This window comes from Ursus maritimus, unplaced genomic scaffold (genome assembly GCF_017311325.1).
Source record: "Ursus maritimus isolate PB19 unplaced genomic scaffold, ASM1731132v1 scaffold_8, whole genome shotgun sequence".
In the NCBI taxonomy this organism is placed as follows: Eukaryota; Metazoa; Chordata; class Mammalia; order Carnivora; family Ursidae; genus Ursus; species Ursus maritimus.
This window is the reverse complement of record NW_024426996.1, coordinates 21,431,247-21,454,524: the sequence shown is the minus strand read 5'-3', so window position 1 is coordinate 21,454,524 and position 23,278 is coordinate 21,431,247. Positions and strand designations below refer to the sequence as shown.

Sequence of the window (23,278 nt, the reverse complement as noted above, 5' to 3'; positions counted from 1 at the left end):
CTACGTGGGCTGAATGTGGTGAAATGGATTATATAGCTTTTACTGCCTCTCGGGGTTTAATCAGTGCCCAGCAAGCACTGTGTGTGCCTGTGACTTTCCTTTGCCTTTTAATTGTTCGGACTGTGGGGCTGTTGATGGTGCTGCTTCTCTGGGCTCCTACCTTGACTGATCAGTTTTTAACTCAGAGCTTATGCTTCCTTGCAGGATGCTACAACTTGGAAGCCTGATTCATGCCAGAACTGCCGTTGCCATGGCAACATCGTTATCTGCAAACCTGCTGTTTGCAGAAACCCTCAGTGTGCCTTTGAGAAGGTATGGCATCCTAATTATATCCTAAATGTATTGGTAAAGTCAGAGCAGGTTAGGATTTTTGCATCTTTTCAGTCATCGGGTTCTGACATTTATCCCATTCTCTAATTGGAAGGCTTATGAAATGCAGGAGAGAACTTTTACATATGACATTTAAGAATATCTCAATTTCTGTTTATTGAGAATTTACTCTGGACCGGGCGCTCAGTTAAAGGTTTACAAATGTTATCCCACTTGGGGTAGGTATCTTTCTCCCCACTTTACAGATGAGGAAATGAAGCCTGGAGATTTCAAGCAACGTAACCACGATTATGCAGTTAATAAACTGCTGTCCAGAGGTTTCCCCGGGGCAGACAGATGCTAAAGCGACTGATAGGCACCGTTGAATGGATTGAAAGTCAGCGTTGACTTCTTGAGGATAATTTTCTAAAACCGTTATTTGTTCTGCCACTAACTGTATTAATGCGTTGCTGTCAAGCTCCCTCGGAACATGGAGAGGCTTGGACTCCAGAAATCTCCTGGTTGACCAAGTATATGAGGGATATTTCCTTCCTGCCCCTTTGTTAAAAATTTTCCATTTTTTCTGACTACACATCTAATTCTGTTAGAATATTTTTTCCAGTTGCTGACTCTTTTCTTTTTAAAGTGAATCTATTAAAAAAAACAGCTTAAGCTTCAAATTTGAACATTTGAAACTTTCTGGAGAAGACTAAATTATTTTCTTTAAAAAGCATTCTATCAATTTCACAAGCACAGTTTAGTTTTCTAGTTTTCTTCCTCCCCCCATAATAACCTTGAGACTTTATGCCATCTAGTGCTAACGAGTTCCTGTTTGTTTTTAACACTGGCATGAAGAAGGTTCTGTATACCTTTCAGTGTAGCCCTCAATTTCTTCACGGATATATTTCTGAGAAGCTGGGTGTACATCCAATGTTGGTAAATTTAATAATATTTTGTTGTATATGGTGGGGCTTTCTATTTTATGGAGGAAGTACTCCTAAAAGATCTCTACTTAGCTTGCTGAGTAATTCATGTCAGAATCTGAGTTGCTCATATAAGGACCGTGAAGACATACCCTCTTCCACTTCACATGAATAACTGTGGTTTCATGTAAGAAGAAGGAGCCTCACATTAAATGTTAGAAAGATATCGATTGGGGCACCTGGGTGGCTCAGTTGTTAAGCGTCTGCCTTTGGCTCAGGGCGTGATCCCAGGGTCCTGGGATCGAGCCCCACTTCGGACTCCCTGCTCCGCTGGGAGCCTGCTTCTTCCTCTCCCACCCCCCCTGTTTGTGTTCTCTCTCGCTGGCTGTCTCTCTCTCTGTCAAATAAATAAAAATAAAATCTTTAAAAAAAAAAAAAAAAGATATCGATTGTATTGCTGAAAACTAAATGTGTTCTACACCAGGGGTCAGCAGACTAGATCTGGCCTGCCACTTGTTTTTGTATGACCTATGAACAAAGAATAGTTTTTATGTTTTTAAAGGGTTAGAAAAAGACAAACAGAACAGTATTTCATGATATAAAAATTATATGAAATTAAATTTTACTGTTCATAAATAAAGTTTTATTGAAACACAGGCATACTCATTTGTTTATGTGTTGTCTGTGGCTGCTTTTACACTACAAGAACAAATTGTGTAATTGTGATACAGACCAAATGTGGCCCCCAAAGGCTAAAATAGTTATTATCTGGTTCTTTACAGAAAGTAAGTTTCTCGCACTGGTTCTATACCAAACATGACATTGTCCCTTCCTCATTTGTTTTTCCAGTTTTTCCCATCTCAGTAAATGGCAACTCCTTTCTCCCAGTTGCTCAGGCCAGAACACTTAGCATCATCCTTGACTCCCGACGCTCTCCCACATCCCACATCCAGGGCTTTAGCAACCACCCAGCTCTTCCTTCCTAAAACCATAGGTCCCAAATGCAATTTCCCTGCTTTTAAGTCTGGTCCCACCTATTATCATTTTTTGTCTGTGTTGTCACTATAGCCTTTTAACTTGTTTTACTGTTTCTGTACTTGTCTTTTTCATTATAATCTTGATATAACAGTCAGGGTGATCCTCTTAAAATTTAAGTCAGATCATGTTGGTTCTTTCCTTAAACCCCTCCAATGGCTTCCAATGGCTTCTCACTCATATAATTGCTCACAATGTCCTGTTAAAGTACTATTATATCCCTGTAATTAATCTCCTGTTCTTTCCCTTGCTCACTCTGCTTCAGACACCAGTTTCTCTTGGTGTACCCTGGAGATGCCAGGCACACTTCTGCCATTATGACCTTTGCACGCTGCTTTTCCCACTGAATTGTTTTTTCTTCAGATACAGATAATATACGTGGCTTGATCCTTTACTTCCTTTAAATCTTACCCAAACACCATTCTATTTAAAATTGCAAATCCCTACCCCACCATTCATTACCTATCCCTCCTCCATGCTTTATTTTTCTTCTTGACACTAACTTATATCAGATATACTATATATTTTACTGACATTTCTTGTTTAAGTTCTCTTCTATTCACTGTATATCCTCAGCACCTACAATAGCACCTGAGCATGGTAGGAACTCAGTAAATTTTTTTTTTTTTAAGATTTTATTTATTTATTCGTCAGAGATAGAGACAGCCAGCAAGAGAGGGAACACAAGCAGGGGGAGTGGGACAGGAAGAAGTAGGCTCCTAGCGGAGGAGCCTGATGTGGGGCTCGATCCCAGAATGCCGGGATCATGCCCTGAGCCAAAGGCAGACGCTTAACAACTGCACCACGCAGGCACCCCAGTAAATTTTTTTTTGACCGATTGAATGAATTAAGGAGAGATGAGGCTAGAGAGTTGGTAAGTTCAAGGTTATGGAAAGCCTTGTACTATGCTGTACTATGGAGCTTGGGATTTTATTTTGAAGATGATAGAATACTAATGAAGATTTCAGGCATGTGGGTTGAATGTCCAGCTTTTCTTTTAGAAAGATCTCTTTGGTTTTTCTAAGATAATGCATAATATTAGAAATGCAGGGATCAATTCAGAGGCCGTGAGAATAATCCAGATGAGGGAATGAGCACCTAAATCAGAGCACCAGTAGCATTGGGCTCGAGAGGAAAGGGCAGGCTCAAGAACACTTAAGGGATAAATCAGCAGAAATAGTTAGGAGGGTGAGGGCAAGGAGGAGGAGAGACAACCCCAAATTTATGGTTTGATGACTCATTGGTTATCTGAGCAAAACCAGCTGATATTGGAAATATAGGATAATGAGGAAAAGCATTCCATCTGGGAGGGAAATGATGATTTCACTTTAGGGAACATTACGTTTGAAGTGTCCATGGAGGAGCCAAGTGGGCATGTTGAAAAGGCAGCCAATATATGAATCTAAAGCTCAGAGGAGAAAACAAGGTTGGAAATACTATGTGAGTATTATTAGCATATAGTTAGTAGCATAAACCTTTAGAATTAATGAGCTCATCTAAAGAGCTTTTGTGAAGAAGGAGTACAAGATCAAGGATGCAATTTGGAGAACACAGTCATTTACAAGGAGGTGAACATAAGAGAGGGAGCTTAGGAAAATTGAAGAGACATGAAAAGAGAGGGAAGAGGCTAGAAGTGGTCAGAGAAGAGAGAGGTATTATGGTAGCCAGGAGAGTAGAGAATTTCCAGAAGGAGTTTGTATCAACAGTGTTGATCATAGGCCTACCTGAAGTTGGTGTCAGCAGAGTGGTGGGAGAGGAATCTGTACTCTAGAGGTTTGAGGAATGAATGGAAAGTGGGGATAGGAGGCTGAGTAAAGGCTACTTTTCAGGGACCTTTGCTGAGAATGGGAGAGAAATGGGGCATTAGGCAGACATCAGTACATCTGTGAAGTTTCTTTGAACATCCTATCCCCGATCATTAAACCCTCCTATGCATTGCCATGGTGCTTTGTGCTTACCCTTATTATAGCCCTTGACCAGGCTGCAAGTGCCTATTTATTTGTCTGCTTCCTCCTCGAGACTCTTAGCTTCTTGAGAGCAAAATTCTTGTCTTCTTCACTGTTGCAGCCTATCAAACAGCACAGTGTATGATGCTTAGCCAGTACTTGCAGAATGACCAAACAAGAGAAGGGAGAGGGTTTGTTTTTGATATTAGCATAAAAGAGACATGATCATGCTAGGAGGAAAAGGAGGATGACCTAGAAGATAGAGAGAAGCTGAAGGAGATATGGGAGATAGAGTAGGGAGGACAGACAGAGTCAGAATGAATGAATTAGAAGAAGTGGTTTTTAGGGAAGAGAATGTGTGGGTTCCAGAGCTTGGGGTGAGGAGGACAATCTCTTTCTCTAAAAGTGGAAGAAAAAGCCATGGATAGGTACAGAAATAGTTAAATTTGTAAGTAAGAAAAGTGATAGAAAAGAAAAGGAAGAAGTAAGAAAGGGATACTGAAGTAGTTCATATTTAATGATGTCTAATCTTACTTTGTGAAGAGTTGAGGTTCGGTTGGGAACTGAAAGAGAGTGAATGTTTGGAGCTGTCACTGAGGGGAGAAAGGGACTGACCAAGGCTGCGGTAAAGCATCTGTGAGTGGTGTTAAGGGCCCATGGGAGCAGGAGATCAGGAACCCGTGGGGGTACCAAGCTGCATGATGGAATGATTTTCTAAGCAATGTTTCCTAGCCATGTATAAGGAAGCATAAGACAAATTGTGGAATAGATCCAGGATTGGGATTTTGCCATATTAGTGGAGAGAGAAAGAATAGACATACAAGAAGTGTTGGGCATTAAGCCTAACATGAATAGGAAAATGAGGCCAGCTGACTGAATGACTTCAAGGGGAAAAAGTATTCAAGGAGCTTTCTGAAGGACGTGATATGAGGGGGAGTGAGGTTGAGAGAGACCTAAAGGCCAGAAGGTTCAGATTCAGGGAGTTGAGGATTTCTGGTATAGAGTAATTTGAAGTGTAGGTAGGTCTCAAGGTTGACCATGACCATGGGGAGCTCAAGTTAACCGGAGAGGACGATTGTATAAATTGAAGTGGTTAAGAATGTACAAGGACAGAATATCACTTTCATGAACATTGAAGTTGTACAGAATTATGTCTAGACATAGTGTAGAAAAGAAACTGAGGTCCAGGGGCCAACTCTTTAGTGAGTGAGTATGAAGGAAGGATCAGCAAATTGGTGAATGATAGTAATAAGAATGACATAATCGAAGACTGTGAACTCTGAGAAGGTTTGTTGATTCTTTAACCCAGTCCTGTGAGGACCAGTCCTCTCTTCAGGATTTCTGGAGAATATATATGCATGGAGGACAATGTCATGCAAAGGAACACTGTATTACATGGTGGGGTTTCGGCTGCAAACTTCAATGCAGCTAATAATAGTATTTGCCTAATTAAATTACACGTAATTCTCACAACTTAATTAGATAAATACTATTATTAGCTGCATAGGTATAATACATATATACACATATATTCATATATATACACATATACACATATATACATATGCACATCTGTGTGTATGTAAATACACATACATGTATATGCTTAGAAGAGTACCTGGCTATTCTAAGTACACAGTTAAGTGTCAGTTATAATTACCAAATGATCATCATAATTATTTTTGGTTAGTTTTTCTAGATCCTGGGCAAGTAATCTTGCCCAGCAAACTTAGCAATCTTCTTTGTTATCTCTTGCCCATAAGGTTACTTCTCAGTGTTCCCCAATGCAATTCTAGGCTTATGTGTTCCAGGTAGCCCACAGCTCAGAAGTCTATGCAAGGTCACATGGTTAGAAAGCAAGAATTCCATCTCTCCTTCTCTGAACTCCCACATGCAAAGTGCTTTGCTCTTGCTTTAGCTCCAATTACCTCTTTTATGTTCTACCACAAGTTCAATAGTTAGACTCAAGTTGGGGATGCTTCCACTGCCACTCACAAATGAAGAATATTATTTATGAAATGAGTTTTGAGGGCTGAATCTGAAAATCAGGTTTTATAGAAAACAAAACTAATTTGGGGGCTTAAAATATTCCTTGAAATCTTCCATTCTACCTGCCTTTCTCCCTTGCCCCCTGCTTCCATGTTAGAATGTAAACAGCACTTGGGTGATCTCATTTTCTGTGTGAAATTCTTAATGCAAGTGAGGCTGATGTGGTTTCTCCATTTTACTGTCTTAGTGAAAATCAGAGAAGCCTAGTTTCTTCTTGGGTTCAGAGGGCACTTTCCTGAAAAGTCATTAATGTTCCATAGTATGAACAATTTAAAAAAACCCCATTTTGTATGTTTTATCTTTCATCAAGCAAACAGGAAGAATTTGGTAATCACTGTTCCTAGGTAAAATTGTATTTATCTGTTTAGTGGATGAACAGTGGTAAAATCTTAGTCCCATTTCTCACCTACTCCTATGGATGTAGTTATATAAAATTAGAATTCTCTTGTAGGTACAATTTTTTTTTTTAAATGAAAGCAGCCCCAAATATCAAAGAAACATTAGTACACACATGCATAGGCACAGACAAACACACACACACATTTTTTTTTTCATTCTACTGGATGAATTCCTCGTAGACTTTTATTCTGTGGACAAGCCATGATTCCCTGGTTAATGCAGGCTCTCTTACAATTTTTTGGTCAGAATCACTCATTGCCCATTCTGTCACATCTTTAAGACTTGTGGAAACTCTGAGATACCTAAGTGGAGAAGCAAGATGAGTCAGAGGATCACTGTGCCCGAAAGACAAACATATACTCTTTGCTCCACAGTTGTTGTTTTTTTTTTTAAGATTTTATTTATTTATTTGACAGAGAGAGAGAGAGCCAGCGAGAGAGGGAACACAAGCAGGGGGAGTGGGAGAGGAAGAAGCAGGCTCCTAGCCTAGGAGCCTGATGTGGGGCTCAATCTCATAACGCCGGGATCATGCCCTGAGCTGAAGGCAGACGCTTAACCGCTGTGCCACCCAGGCGCCCCTGCTCCACAGTTTTAATAACCCTTGGATAGACGGATTCTTCACAGTGGCAAATGGATGGCTGGTTAACAAATCCTGGGGTATCATGTGGTAGTCCATTCCCTTGATAGTATCATATCTTGATAGGAAACACTATTGGAATTACAGAAGGCCTGAAAAACAATGTAGATCTTTATTGGAGCCCAGGAATTCTACCCGGCTCCCCATAGTACACGTGATACCTCCACAACAATGCTGTTTCCTCTCCTAGCTTTGTCCTTCAATCCCCTGCCCCATGTGCTTTGCTACTCTGTCTAGTAAAAGTGAACATCAGAACTTGAGCTCCCCACAGCTGGCTGCATCAGGCCTCCATAAGATAGCTAGAAGACCTGCCAGCTCTGTGGCCAACCCATCCCCCACACCCCCTGACCCCAAGTCTTCTCTTCGCAGCAGAGGGAAACAACCCCTTCAGGGAGATACAGGTCTTCTCTTACTCTAACTTCTTCTCTTTTGTGGCACTCAGATGGAGCAATGCTAGTGAATAAAATTCCCCCCTTCATTACATGTGAAAAGGTGTAGACAATTTTCAAGGAAATTACTTTCACGAGGGGGTTCATTTTAACTTTGAGAGAAGCTCTTCTTGACAGAGAGAATCCTTTCTGTCAGTTTATTTGGTTTATCCTGTCTGTTGTCACCCGTAGAAACTCATGAAATTTGGTGAATCTGAGATGACTTGGGGTCTGGTGAGCCATTGTGAGTGTGTTTGCTGCTGCCATTTTACACTGAGCTGTTTTTAAATGCTCAGGGAGAAGTGCTTCAAATAGCTGCCAACCAGTGCTGCCCTGAGTGTGTGTTGAGGACTCCCGGATCTTGCCATCATGAAAAGAAAATCTATGCGGTAAGTGTTTTCTGACCCATGGCTGACTCGATGTCTAGATCATTGACAAGGGAAAGCTGAATGCTGAACTTGTGTTGGCAAGGGAGGTTTCCTTTTCTTTGTCTGGGCCATAGGAGGATCTGAAGCTCATTTGACTTTCCATGGGCATTTGGGTTTCTTGAATAAGATTAAAACAGTTCTACTTATTCCATAGGTCCTACGTAAATATTTGTAGATTGAATTTGTGTCTGTATAAAGAGTAGTTTGAGAATGTTGATGTTGAAGAAGTCGTGTTGCTGAATAATCAGGTACCACCTTGTGTGTGCCACATGCATTTTTTTCATTCGATAGTTACAAACAATCCGGAGTGAATAGAGCAGATATTATTACTCCTGTATCGAAGATGAAAACATTGAATAGAAAAGAGCTTAAGGTACTCACTTGTTGTCATATTACTAATAAGTGGTATAACCTGGCCTAGAACCCTGGTCTTCTTCCTCCTAATTCAGCGCTCTTTCGAAACATTAGGGTGCAGTTTCTACACTTAAACACTATTGACATTTTAGGCTTTGTTGTGGGGGCGGTCCTATGCATGGTAAGATATTTAGCAGCATCCCTGACCTCTACCCACTAGATCCTGGTAGCATCCCTAAGTCCTGACAACCAGAAATGTCTGGAGGCATGGCCAAATTTTGCCTAAGACGCAAAACACTCATTTACCCCCATTTAGAACCACAGTACTAGAAATCGATCCTAAAGTCCCTTGATTATACATTTTCATTCCAGATCGTTTAGGATTCATTTACAGACATTAAGTGCTGATTAAAAAGTACCATTGCAAGGTTTATAACAGGAACTATGAAAATGAAATGGATATAGTTCATCTTTGCTTACACCTTTATGTTACCCAGAGGTAGTTGGTGAAGTTGAATGTGGTGGAAAGAGGCTCTTCGCTTTAATCCTCATCTTCCACTTGATACAAAACTCTCCCCAGATTAGTGCCTCTGCCCATTCAGGTTAACAGGATTTGATATGCCCCTCTAGGCTGCTATTCAGTGTGTGTACCTAAAACTCAGTGAGCATAGTGTACTTTCCCTGTGGAACAAGATCACCTCCCTTGAGCCACTGTCTCCTAATTTCCTGAGGAAGCCACTCTTTCAGTTCTGCACAGTGTGTTGCTGAAAGACACCCAAGCAGGATCTATGTTGGGAATGTCTTCAGATCACGTATCACCCTTTGCTGCTCAATTTGGTCCATTATGAAGAGTGGTGTAAACTTCACAGGCCACCGAAGAGGATCCCTTGTGAAATGGAAAGTGCTGTAGAGCACATTGGTGACAGGAGTAATGCCAGGTCATGAGGGTTTGTATAGGGATGTGGTTTAAAGTCAAAAGCACCAAGCTGAATCTCTCAGAGGAAGGAATACACAGGATCCAAAATGAGGTCAAGGGACAATCAGACATCTCAAGTAAGTGGAATACTAGGGACATGGAAAATCCAAGTTCAATAAATCTCTGCACTCTAATGACATTCATCGTTTGTTCTCTTGTGTTATATTTGTGCACATGTGCAATCTTCTTATCTTGGCTTAAGACGCTTGAGAACATTGACAGTATTTTCTGCATCTTTGTAGTGATCTTCCTTGCCTCCCACCTAACCAGGCACTTAGCACTGAACTTTTCCCAGAGTAGGTGCTCAGTAAACATCAATGACTGGAGGATTCACGCAGTGAGCAAATCCCTTCTCCAACTTATCTATGTCTTCATTCAAATGGCATGTTGGCCGTTGACCAATGACCTATGTAGCTGGGTAGTTCTAGGATGACAGGTCTGCTGATGGATTGTTAAGAAATGAAATCTGCTTGGCCTCCAGCTTTTTCTGGAAGAGTTTGGAAAGCCCTCCTTTTTCCCACTTCCCCCTGCCCCATTCTGCTGTAATACATCACATGGAAAGCTCTAAACTGGGTAAGAACATATCCATGTGTCGGTTTCCCATATGCAACTTTCAAAATGCACTCCTCAGAAAATGTTATATTTCTGGTACTTGATGTAAGTGAGAAAAAGGCTGAATTTCAGAAACTATATTTTGAAGGAAAAATTCTCTAGTGGTCTACTTCTTCAAATAGAGATAGAAGAATGATTTTTTTTTAAGTCAAGACAAAAAAATCAGAGTTCTAATTTTAGTCTTAATAAAGTCGAAATGATCGTGTTTCTTGTCTTCCTGCCTTTCCTTCCTCTCTTACTTTTGTCACTTCCCCTAGATTCTTTCCAAAGCCCTCTTTATCTTATTTGTTTTCTTGCATGGTTTAAATACTTTTCTGGGTTTGCTGTGAATCTCACCTTGTCTCTTATATCTTTAGGGTTTTCCCTGAATCTTGGAGGGTTTGCTTTTTGGTTTTTTTGTGGGTTTTTTTGCCCCTTTCGGCTTGCTTGGGAGGCCATCCAGAGCACTTTCCCTCTCTCCCTGGACAGCAGTGATCTTGTCTTTAGCCTCTGGCTTGCATCCCATAGGGGAGGTCATGGAGACTCTCTCTCTGTAGCTACAAAATAGCCCAGTGTTAAGAACTTTAGAATGCTGAACCGAGGTGAAACCTTTCCCCTAAGAGAGGGCTTTACAAGAGGCTTTAGCATAGGGTGAGTGTGACGAGGAGGAGGGGAATTAGTTGAAGTGAGACTGTCTCCGGAGAATAGGGTCAAAGCAAAGGAAGTCAAGGATGAGTCCAGCACAGGGCAGCTTGAGGAGGCCACCCGTTAATGAATCAGCCTCGCCTCACCAGAGGACTGCCTTTGCTTGCGGAGTCGACAGCATCTTACACAACTGGCGTTCTAACAAGTCAAGACAAGTCCCGACATCTTCCCTGGAGTGAGGAAAACACTTGAGCCTTTTGGCTGACTCCAGGTTATTTGAGAGTCTTACACGGGCTTATTACAGCCAGCGTTTGGGGGACTATTTCATCCATGACCTCCCCAAAGCTATCCCTTCAAATTAGTGTTTGGATCTCTGCCCAGCCTTGCCAACCATTCAGGGAGACAAGCCTGAAATATGTTTTCCTCAAAGAGTGCTGGAGTGCTTTTTCCCTGTTCTTTGCCCCACAAATTAGCTTGTGAAAGGGAGGGAAAAGGACCATCAATCCCCTTTCTTTTCCTCTTTACTAATTTAATTCCATCACCAGATAATGTCAGGGCTGAGCAGATAGTGCTTGAAGATTCCCGGAAAAAGAAAGTGGCAAGTGGTAATGCCCTAGTGCCCACATCCGATTGAATAGAGGAGCACAGAGGGAGAGGTCTGCTCACTCTGCCTGTCTGCGAGGCTAAAAGGAGTACTCATTTATGTGTGTGAAGGAAGAAATGAATATTGAATTGCACAGCCTTGTTCTCTTCAAAGTAGAGGATGTAATTATAATATGCACTGAACATTCCCAGATAGTTAGTATTCTGGATCTATAACTTCATAACAGGAACAAATTATATGAAGAAAAATTATTTTATTGTTCCGTCAGCAAGCCAGGCAAATACTTTATGACCTTATCTTTCCTTTGGACTTCTGTCAACAGCCGGCCGACTTATTAGTTGGCTCTGCAGGAGAATATATTTAAGATGTTGTCTGCAGGATGCGCTTTTGTCCCCTGTCAAAATCTCATATTTTCTAAAGGTACTAATGAGGTTAAGATGACACAGCTAAAACCAGGTCTGGGAGCATCTTAGTATATCTGCTATTCCTTGACTTTACAAAGCTCTCTTCGCTGCTACAGTGTTTATAAAAAATAAGGCTTTTGTAAATAGGTATAGAGAACACTAGGAAATTATATATATTTTATATATTTATTTATTACTATTATATTAAAATTATGTGTATATATATATATATGTATATATGTATCAGCATGAGCCAAACCCCTTCACCCTTGATCTCTAGTCTTCCTCTGCTGAGAGCAGCATCACTGGGGACTTACGTGACTTTTTCCCAAGAGAAAGGTGGGAACAATTTGTCTCCATTGCTGTGCACTTCGGATCACCATCTGATCTTCTTCTGCGGCTTTGACATCAAGCATTGGAGACTCCCTACCAAGTGTTTGTTGTTATTCCCGTAATTTTCGAGCTTATTGTGAGGGGAGAATCTCCTGCCTCATTTTACATCTATTAAGTTACATAACAGATTCACATCATTAGAGAGCTTGAAGGTGCCAAAGAGATTAACCAACATAGCCCTCTCATTTTACAGATGAAAAAATTTTGGTGATTGACAGGTTGTTATTGTAATTAATTTTTGTCGTCTCTGTCTGAAAGGTGGTGTGACTGCAAATGTTTAAGAAACAACTGTTAGTGTTTCTTAGTAGCAACAGAACAAGCTCTTGTTTTAATGAAGTGAAATGTCGAGATGCTTAGAAGCAACCTCCTAACTTTTAATAAATAGAATAAAGAAGTTCACTTCAAGTTGTTGTATATGCAGCTTTCACATTTTACTTTACTGAAGACATAAATGATTCATTTGATATTTTAAACAGTAATTTGCTTTCTGATGACAAAAGTAAAAATATCTTTATGGTGAAAATTCAAAAAATAAAAAAGTGTACAGCAGAAAAAACATCACTGGCAATTCCCAGACTATGAAGATCACTGTTACTGTATTCTCAGTTTTTTTGGAGAGGGGGGAACAGTGGCGATGGATAGACAGGTAGAGATCTGTTTTGACATAATTGTAATTACACTGTGTGTACAGTTTTATGTCTTTCTTTTTAATATAACACATTGTGAATAGTTCCCTGGCATGCCCTTGGAGAACATGATTTCCTATCATCAGGTATTTGAGTAGCTTCTAATTTTCATGAAAATATTTCCAGTTTTGCTATATAGAACAATGAAATGGAATCCCTTGTATTTAAACCTTTTTTTGTGTGTTATCATTGATCTTTTTCTTCAGATAACTTCTTAGAAGTGAAATTAGTAGGTCAGAGCATGTGAAGATTTTGAGTATTGAAGCTGTGACATCTGTGGTCATTAAAATTCAATTTTAAATTGTCTGTGCCTAATGGGAAATCCAGTGGGAGTATCACGGGTAGTGCAGCCTCTTTTCAAGTATGCTTACCTTGGGTAGGCCCCACATGGCTGAGTTTTCCAGGTGCTACTGTAGTAAGGGAAGGCTTTGTGCTGGAGAAAATCCCACCCCATTGCAGCTTCACCAGCACTACTGTGAATTTTAAAAACTTTCCCATATCTGATATTAAGAAGTATTATCCAATTTTACTTTAATTAATATTTCTTTGCAATTAATAATGTTAACTATTCCATAAGTTTATTGTTATTTTTCTATTGGGTTTTTTTCTTATTGCTTGTAGATGCTTTTATATAATAGAGTTTAGTTCTAATTAATATAATTTGTAATTTTTATCAGTTTGTCATTTGCCTTTTAATTTTATTTATAATGTAATTGTGACAGACTTAAGATTTTAACTCATTAGAACCTATCAATTTTTCTCGTAGAGTTTCTTTCTTTGCTTTTATGCTTAGGCTTTTCAAAGTATAAAGGTCAATTGCTTCCTACCTTTTATTAGTCAGTAGTTTATTAGCAAGTTGTGAGCTTGCCCATTTATATGCTGTACTAAATTTGAAATTTTATATTATAGCAGAAGTAAAAATTGGTGGTGGAGAACTTGGCCTTGATATTATGTCCATTTCTACAATCACAGTTGGCACAGAGGTGTGAAAAGGAAGAGTAAGGCCTTGAACTCAATGCAGTGGAAAGAGGAGAGAGGATTGGGCATCTTCTATATGCCACCCCACCCCCCCGCTTGCTTTTTAACAAACTACCTCATTTAATCTCTATAATAACCCAGTCAAGGGCATGTTGTCATAGCATTTCAGTTTTTCAGACCAGGAAGCTGAGATTTAGAAAGATGAAGTCACTCACGCACAGTTCCCAAGGCAGGGAGGGCCGAGCTGGGAGCCTCCAAGGAGACCCTCGGTTCATCTGACTCTGGGCATATTTGCATTATTGTTCTCCTGTGCTCCAGAAAGTCTGCCTAGAAGAAAGTAATCTTCGTGATAGTGAAGTGAGGACTCAGTTCCCAAATAATTGGATAACTGTGACCACCCATTCCTACCATTATTATAATAATAGTACAGGTTATTAGTAATTCCAAAATGCCAGACCTGGTGTGCTTGCAACAGGGCTGTAATTTGCAGAATAAAAGGGTACTGACTTGTTTAGGTAAGACAGAGTTCTTTTGTGTTTGAGAGAGATGAATAACTATTCTGGATGCTGGCTTGAGGAGAAGCAAGAGGACATTCATTTTCTATGCTTCTCAGTTGCACAGTTGTAATCCCCAGATTATAGTTAGGTGATTGAGCACCTGGAATGTGTGATGTTTTTAATACAAATCTATATATGATTTGGGCTGAATCAGTTATCATCATATGCTACATTTAGTAGAGGCAAAGGATAGCAGTTTCCAATATTTAAAAAAAATGTTATGGGAGGAAAATTTCATTCATGAAACTTATTCCTCCCCTCCCCCACATCTTGTAAAAGGCCACCATTATTCCATTCTGCTACTAAGAACATAACATACTTTGACAGCTACTTCCCTAAACTGTCTACCTGTTTGAGGCTTTTTACATTCAGGGTTCACCCCCCCTCCCCCACTTACTCTGCATCACATTCGAGTGTGGCTCATTTAAATATTTTCCGTACTCAGTAAGTCATATAACTCAAAACATGGATCTCTTAGCTCACTGATACAGTGCTAGCTTTGGGAACGTTGTAGCCCAGGCTGAAATGGATCAGCAACATTCTGTGTGTGTAGATGGGCTCTGAATGGGCTCTGCAGTTTGTAGGAGAACTGGCTGGCTATCATACTTTCCCCAGGCCCAGATCATTGGAACAGGAGAGAGTAAGATGGGGAGGAAGGAGAGGAAAAGAGGAATATGGGAACTAATCAGGGTAAAAAGTAAAGGCAGAAAGAAGGAGAGAAAGATAAAGAAAAGAAAAAAAGAGAGAGAGGGAGGGAGGAAGGAAGAGGACCAGAATGAGAGCTATTGAAAACAAAATGACCATTATAAAGAATCCAGTAAATACATATATGTGTGTGTATATTTTACTTTAGGCTTTATAGAGTTTTTTAAATGATTGGGGTTGGGGTACTTTTTATTTTCTTTTTCTGTTTTTCTGAAATTTCCAAATATAAATCTTAGGGGTACTAAAAAGAAAAGAAAAGAAAATTTGGTTTTTAATTGTTCTCTGATTTGGAACATTGTAAACCCTGGTCTTAACCGGGTTAAGCCGAGAGCCTTCTTCCATCTCTCCTGAGCACCGTCCTTGATTTGTGTTAGAGGTTTGTTTCTGTTTGGTCAAATGAAAGCTATAATCTGTCAATAACCTTCTTTTCTTTTTTTCCCCTAACCCGCAGCACGGGACAGAGTGGGCCTCTTCCCCGTGCAGTGTGTGCTCTTGTTCTCATGGGGAAGTCCGATGCAGCCCCCAGCCATGCCCAGCGCTATTGTGTGGACAGCAGGAGCTGGAATTCATCCCCGAAGGAAGCTGCTGCCCAGTGTGTGTGGGCCCTGGGAGTGAGTATGAACTTGTAGAAAGAGACCCTCTTTGCCTTTGAGGTTTACCTGCTGACATCCTAACTTTTCTCTTTCTTGCTCAGTGCGGTCCATTCCTTATGGGAACCAATTTGGAGCCTTGCACTTGGCAGAAGCCATGTTGCGGAGTGTGAGGTTGGAACACATCTTTAAGCTCTATTCCAAATTTGGGATTCTGCAAGTCTCTGATTTATTTATTTTGTGCTGGCCCGATGCATCCCTTTGCATTTGTAGCTCCTAAGAAGGAAAGGAAGGAGGGACAAGAGTCTTTGATGTGATTCCAGAAGGCTCTTGGCGGAAACAGAATGAACAAATCTCTTCTCCATGTAGCATCACTAGCACTATTTCTGCCGGCTGGTCTTTGAGATGGTATAACATCTTTCTCCAAGACACACAGAGCAGGAAGCAGGTCTTTCATTTGTCTCTGTGGCATGTTCGCTGTGGAGACATGCCTGCCTACAAACCGCGGCCCCGTTCAGCAAGTCAGGGGCACACTTCCAGGTCCTTCCTTGGAATCCATGCTTGGTCCAAGTACTCCTTCTATTACATTTTAGGGATATATGTCCTCTTCCATTTTTATAACTAAGTAGTGGGTACTTCACAATAAACACGAATAATTGTCATTGCTGCATTACATCCTCTCCTGGCATATAATGACTAAAATTATTCTTTTATTTAATAACACCTGGAAGCTATACTCTATTTTTGCCTTTTCCTTTTATTTTTTTAAATGGGGGGGGGGTGGGAGGGGCAGAGGGTGGAGCCCGACTCGGACACCAGGCCGGATCTCACAACCCTGACATCAGGACCTGAGCCTAAATCAAGAGTTGGATGCTTAATCAACTGAGCCACCCAGGCGCCCCTGCCTTTTCCTTTAAAAAGACCCTGGTTTCTTTCTGATCCCCAGTTATTCCATTCCTGGCATTCCTTTACTCTGGAGAAAGATTACAAGGATTAAAAAGTATCCATAGGAAACAATGAAAATACAGTGCTTGCCTCACGCATTTCAGATGTCACCCACCAGAAGGGGACTGACAGCTGCTTTGGGCCAAAGAACCCTTCAAGTAAAAATATTTGAACAACAGAGTTTGGGTGTGGCGAGTAGGCTGGCTGAGATTGTGGGATCCTTTCTTGTGCTTTAAGAGGCTTTCTCCTTGGCCTCCATGGGACATACTGGAAGCATTTTGCCTGGAGAGGTTGGAGGATCAGCCAGGGCCAACTTTATAATTTACTAGGTGCAAAATGAAAATGCAGGGCCCCTTGTTTGAAAGGTAGTGAGTGGGGGGCAGCTTCTTTTCTTCCGTGGTTTTTCTGTCACGTTTTTTATTTGCTATTTAATGCCCTACTCCTTCAGGCATGGGAATACTTGCCAGGTGTTTGGAGATCCCACAGGCACCCCGGACCCCATCCTGCTACTTGGTGCTTAGGGTGCGTGCACTCTCCTAGCACCCACATCCAGGTCCCCGCTGTGGGTGGAGAGTGGCAGTGTTCACACTAATGTAAAATGTTGGGGTCTGGGAGTGAACAGTCAAGAAAGAATTCTTGAGACATCTTCAGTGCAAAAAAAGTGGTTTTATTAAAGCACAGGGAAGGACCCTTGGGCAGAAATCTGCATTGGAATTGTGAGGAGCGACTGATTATACCCTTTCAAGTTGGGAGGGGGTTGGGGATAGCATAAGTCTGTAAGGAATTTGGAAGCAAGGTTTCCAGGACCTTGAAGGGCTGGCTGCTGTTAGGAAAAGGTCATTTATTACTGTCTAGGAATACTTCAGTGATGAGACCCTTCGGATGTGTATCAGTTGGCTATATGCTTGGAGGATGATTGCTAACATATATCTTGGGCAATAAAGATAAAGTTTCCAAAGGGTTTTTTTCTATGTTAAAGAAGGCTTACAGAATCCTGGAGGTTTGGGCTCATGTCAAGCTAAAGTTGCCTTTTGCCTCTAGCAAAGTATTAACATTGAGGCAAAGTATTAACATTGAGGCAGTTAAGTTCCCAGAGGAAAGTCACCCTGCCTGTCTTCAGTATTTGTCAATGGGCTGCAGAAGAAATTTATTTTTTTTCCCTACACTTCTTTTGCCTTTGTTCTCCATATCAGCTGGGTATGGGTTTGGGAGCAAGTGGCTAAGAACCCATCTCAGGAGGGCAGGGAGACAGTGGGATGTGGGACCATGCATGAGCTGAGACTCCACAGGACATGTCATGCTGTCTAACCAGACTCCACTTAGAAAACTCAGAGAGAAAGTTCTTAAGAGCTCCATACAATGGGGCACCTGCGTGGCTGAGTCAGGTAAGCGTCCGACTCTTGATTTCAACTCAGGTCATGATCTCAGGGTTGTGAGATCGAGCCCTTCTTCGGGCTCTGCACTGGGCGTGGGACCTGCTTGGGATTATCTCTCTCCCTCTGCCCTTCCCCATCTCTCTCTCTCTATCTCCCCACCCCCTTTAAAAAACAAACAAACAAAAAAAGAACTCCATAAGGACACTGCAGAGTTTTAACCCCCAACCACAGGGCCCTGTGTGACTGCACTGGCCACACACCCATGCAATCAGCCCTGAGATCAGGACGTGCAGTCCCCCAAGTAATCCTTGTATTTTTGACCTTCCAGAACCTTGTTCCTACGAAGGCCGTGTATTTCAGGATGGGGAAGACTGGCCTTTGAGTCGGTGTGCCAAATGTGTGTGTAGAGATGGGGTCGCCCAGTGCTTCACAGCTCAGTGCCAACCTCTGTTTTGTAACCAGGTAAGGAAGACAGCCTCCAAAGGGATCTTCACTGTTCAGGAACTTGGAGCCTCTCCTGAGGTTGTCAAGGCAGGCCTCCAAAGTACTAGAAACAATAAGCAAAGGCTGTTTTGTTTTCCTTATACTTTTGGAGACCACCTCTGACACATTTCTTTTACCCTTAGAAGCTACAGATAGGTCTAATTACTGGCCATTTAAGCTAATTGCTATGTCGGGAAAGTGAGCCTTGAGGGTACATGCAAAGAAGCTCCCAGCTCCAGTTGCAGATGTAAAAATGTCGAGTTAAACATCTGGAGAAGTCTGTAATCTGATCAGGTATTGTTTCTCAATGCATAGGTGTAGTCTTGCTTTTTAAGACCTATGTGTGTCTTTGAACATGATATCCAGATGTACACGTTTTAATTCTTATAAGATAACAATTCAAATTATTCAGATTTTCTCTGGGGAGCTTTAAAAAATAGTGCATTTTGTTCTTCATTTAAAGTTCATCAGATTTTCAGAACATTAGACTCTTCACACAAATTTAGAAGAGAAAATCAATGGCAAATAAATGTGGTATACATGGTATTTTATATTTTTTTACTCTTCCAGAGGTTTCTATGGATGTTCCTTGGCAGTTGACAGATAACCGCGGAAGGAGTTTGCCTCCAGCCGAAAAATAGCTTATTTTTGATCTAAGGAAAAGCTGGAAGCCAACATTCAGTTGATACAGAGCAGTACTTTGTGTCAAATAAAACAAAATCAATAACATGGCATATTGTGACAATTGGGCAATATTTTCAAAGGCAGACAAAAGGCAATTAGACAAGAAATGCTAAATGCCAAATAAAGGGAAAATGTATCTAATTGAAAGAGTAGATCGTATTACGCACACTACCACAACTACTGCACTCATGTCACATCTCCCAATTCATCACCAAGTCTTCTCCCAGCGCTGAGATTACAAATGAGCCTCTCGGTAGAGCTGCACAGCATCTCACATTCAGAGAACGCTGTAGTGCTGGGGCATTTTGATTTAGCACTTTCCAGGATTCAGTCCCCTTGTGTAGGAAGGGTAATTAAGCAGTTTACCACGATTGCAATAAGGAAAGTGAGAGGAGGCATGGAGGAAACACCACTTTGTGAGCCTTCTACTTTAAATCTTTGAAACCTTAACGGACTTCATGTTAGGGGGGTAGATACTGGATAATGGAAAGTACTAGTTCCGATTTTTGAAAACATATATAGCGGGTCCCCTGCGTGGCTCATTCGGTTGAGCGTGGGACTCTTGATTTTGGCTCAGGTCATGATCTCAGGGTCCTGGCATCCAACCCCATGTCAGGCTCCGTGCTCAGCAGGGAGTCTGCTTGAGATTATCTCCTTCTACCCCCGCCAACACCTCCCACCTCCGCACATGCATGGTCTCTCTCTCAAATAAATAATTTTTTTAAAAAAATTAAAAAAAAAATTAAATATAAACTCTAGCTTCAAACATTGCACTCACGTATGGTTTGCATTGATATACATAATTAACTTAAAAAGATGAAATTTGGTACCATACTTCAGAGCTAGTTGATATGCAAGCATTCTGAAGACCTGAAAATTAATTTTTTTGTTTTTTTTTAAAGATTTTATTTATTTATTTGACAGAGATAGAGACAGCCAGCGAGAGAGGGAACACAAGTAGGGGGAGTGGGAGAGGAAGAAGCAGGCTCACAGCAGAGGAGCCTGATGTGGGGCTCGATCCCATAACGCCGGGATCACGCCCTGAGCCGAAGGCAGACGCTTAACCGCTGTGCCACCCAGGCGCCCCCTGAAAATTGATTTTAATCACCCTTTCATCTTTAAGTTTATATTTTTGCCATGACATATTTTAAAAGAACTCAGATTATTTAGAAATATTTTTCTTGATTTAATATCATTGTTAAATATTGGATGTTCTGATGATATAAAGGAGTGTTAAAAAGTTTAGGCTTTTAATGGAAATACCATCACCACTGTCTACCATCTATCATCGTCTCTGTCCTCACCATCACCACATTTTTGGCATTTATTTTGTGCCAAGTATTAATTTTCAGAGCTCCGTAATTCTCATCACAACCCTATTAAGAACTATTATTATCATCCCCTCTTGCCAGTACCTAAAACTGAGGTACAGAGGCTTGAGTGACTTGGTTAAGATACCACAGTTAGGAAGTGTCAGTGCTTCTGACCTAGGCAGTCAGCATTACAACCTCAGCAGATCACACCTGACTCATATTTTTAACCACTATGCTAGATGGCCTACCAAAATGTTGAGTTACATAGCATTTTTGTATAATAACAATCACAAAAACAATAGTTACTAACAACATTGAACACAATTGCAAGTATCTTATATATATCAACTCATTAAATATTAAAAACAGACAAGTTCATCAGAAGAAATGTATTTCCAGGTCTTGAGCTCTAGAAAAAAATAGATTTTTAATATAAGAGGTTTTTTTTTTCTTTTAAATTGTAAAAGGAATCTGTACTTATTAAGGAAAGTTTGGAAAATGCAGAAAAGCAGAAAAGGATCATCTATATTTCTTCCATTCAAAAACACCATAATAGATTTTTTTTTGGTAATTCATTCCAAATTTTTTGTAGGCAAATATGGATGTATTTGGTTTTTTTCATAGTTATAATCACATTTTAGAAGTTGTTGATGATCTCTGACTAAAGGAGAAATTTCTTATGTTCAAACACGGTATTGTTCCCTTAAGGAGGGATATAAATTCATACCAAAATTTCTTGCTACTTTTGTCTAGATGCCTTGTGAACAGAGCCCTAACCCATCCACATTTTTGTAGCCTCATTAAAATGGTCTGGTTAGTCTCATGAGAGTTGTTCCTGATGATATATTTTTTAAAGTTTTTATTTATTTATTTATTCATTTGAGAGAGAGAGAGAGAGAGTGAGTGAGAGAGCACAGAGGGAGAGTGAGAGGAAGAAGCAGGCTTCCCACTGAGCAGGGAGCCCCATGTGGGATTGATCCCAGGACCCTGGGATCATGACCTGAGCCAAAGGCAGAACGCCTCACTGACTGAGCTACCCAGGCGCCCCAAATGTTCCTGATGATATTACCAGCAATCTGTTAAATACTATAATTTTCCCATTTCCCAAGTTGATGAATCAGAGTAGGTTGAACTTCATCTCTGGATGTTCTCTTCAAGAAAGATAGAAGATTGGATGTCTTCTTAGCCACCGAGTGTTTGAGAATTATTTTCTTCCCGTCCATATACCTTAGAGCTAATTGTAGAGCTCAAAAATTGGGGACAATCATAATTTTTTCACATCCCAACTCCGTGGGCTCCTTTCCACTGAATCCTGAAATTTAGTGCTGTGGAGAAGCCTGAGGTCTGTCTGCTTTCTATTCCATTTTGTTCAGCTAGTTTTACTCTATTGGATTCTTGCAGGATGTTTCTTTATCTTTATAAATGAAACATTTTTTCAGGGTATTTCTAGGTGAGGTGTCTTTTCACCTTATTGCCTAGAATATGGTGCAGCCCTTTTAGTCTGTATTCCAGTTTTTGAAATGCTTTCTTCAGTTATGGCTTTAATTTAATCATATTCCTTCCAATTATTCTCATTTCTCTAGGAATACTTTGATGATTCTTAGATTGCTCCCCTCTCTTTCCCCCTCATTATCAATCATGCTCTCTTATCATTTTTCACTTTGTGTCTTTCCTCTTCATATGGAGAGAGCTTCTCGAGTTTGTATTTACTACTTCTAGTATTGATTTTAATTTGACTATTTCACTTTAATTTTCTTTTAATTCTTCCTTATTTTTCTTTTCATTGGTTCATCTAGTTTTTTTTATCCTAAAGCTTCTTCTTTCTCTATTGCTTCCTGCTTCTGTTTAATAGAGACTGCATTTCCATGCATCTTACTGAAGTTGCAAAATAACTTTTAAATCTTTTCTTTTAGATCCTGTAGTATGTAGGATTCAGAAGTCTGCTCTTTCTCTGAATCTTCAGAACATTTTTGTTTTGCTTGCTCTTCAGAGTTTTTCCCAAGTTCCTTTCCTTCTATTTACTCATCCTTGATCAAGAGAAATCTGTTCATATCCACTGCTTGAAAGCTGCAAGGGTAAATGTCCTGCCCCTGGTTAACTCCCCTTCTTGGATCCATAGCCAGATGCTAGGAAAGGTTCATGTCTCCTTGTCTGAGGGGCTGGTGGGTTTTCAGTCAGTGTAGCTCTATTGTACTGAGATAGGATCTTTTCCAACCTCCACTGCCCAACCCTCCTACATTTTGAGTGCATGAAACAAAAAACTATACTCCCCAGTTTGCACCGTTGCAAAGGCTCTCTCCTTCTCTCTCGGTGACCATGTGCTTTATCATTTGAGGCATCGTCCTGTCCCCCAACTTTTTATCACTCCCTCTATCTCCTCCAACATACATACTTCCCACTGTTTTCTTTTTCTTTTTTACATTATGGTATCTGATTAGATGTAGGAAGAAAGATATTGAGGAAGGTGAGGGCTGGCACCTGACTGCCTCTAACAGTAGTGGCCACACATGGGAGGGATGGATCTGGGTTGTGTTTGATATAGAAAGGCAGAGAGTTAGGCAGAATGATGGTTCTTATATCTATTTAGGTTTACACAGAAAAGAAAGGCCATCGAATGTCGAATGTCTTATGCTCAATGGGACTTCCTTGTAGTTGTGGTAGGAGGTTGGCTGTTTTACTTTTTGGTGGTGAAATTTTCATCTCTTTCTATATCTGCAGTGGTATCATAGCCAGAAAATATTTTATCAAGGGCTGTTAGCCATAATACACTGTAAAATTTTTATCATAAATATTTTTATTTAACGAATATGAAAAACCATAATTAAATATATCCTTAGTGG

General features: G+C 40.5%; 1 protein-coding gene across 1 annotated transcript in view; it reads left to right on the top strand.

Moving 5' to 3' along the window:
• FRAS1 (Fraser extracellular matrix complex subunit 1) overlaps positions 1 to 23,278 on the top strand; it is a 416,963-nt gene that overhangs the window by 150,458 nt on the left and 243,227 nt on the right. The window contains exons 3-6 of the mRNA XM_040625321.1: positions 205 to 312; positions 8,023 to 8,115; positions 15,499 to 15,658; positions 18,287 to 18,420. Coding sequence (XP_040481255.1) covers positions 205 to 312; positions 8,023 to 8,115; positions 15,499 to 15,658; positions 18,287 to 18,420 — 495 coding nt within the window. The remainder of the gene's footprint in view (positions 1 to 204; positions 313 to 8,022; positions 8,116 to 15,498; positions 15,659 to 18,286; positions 18,421 to 23,278) is intronic.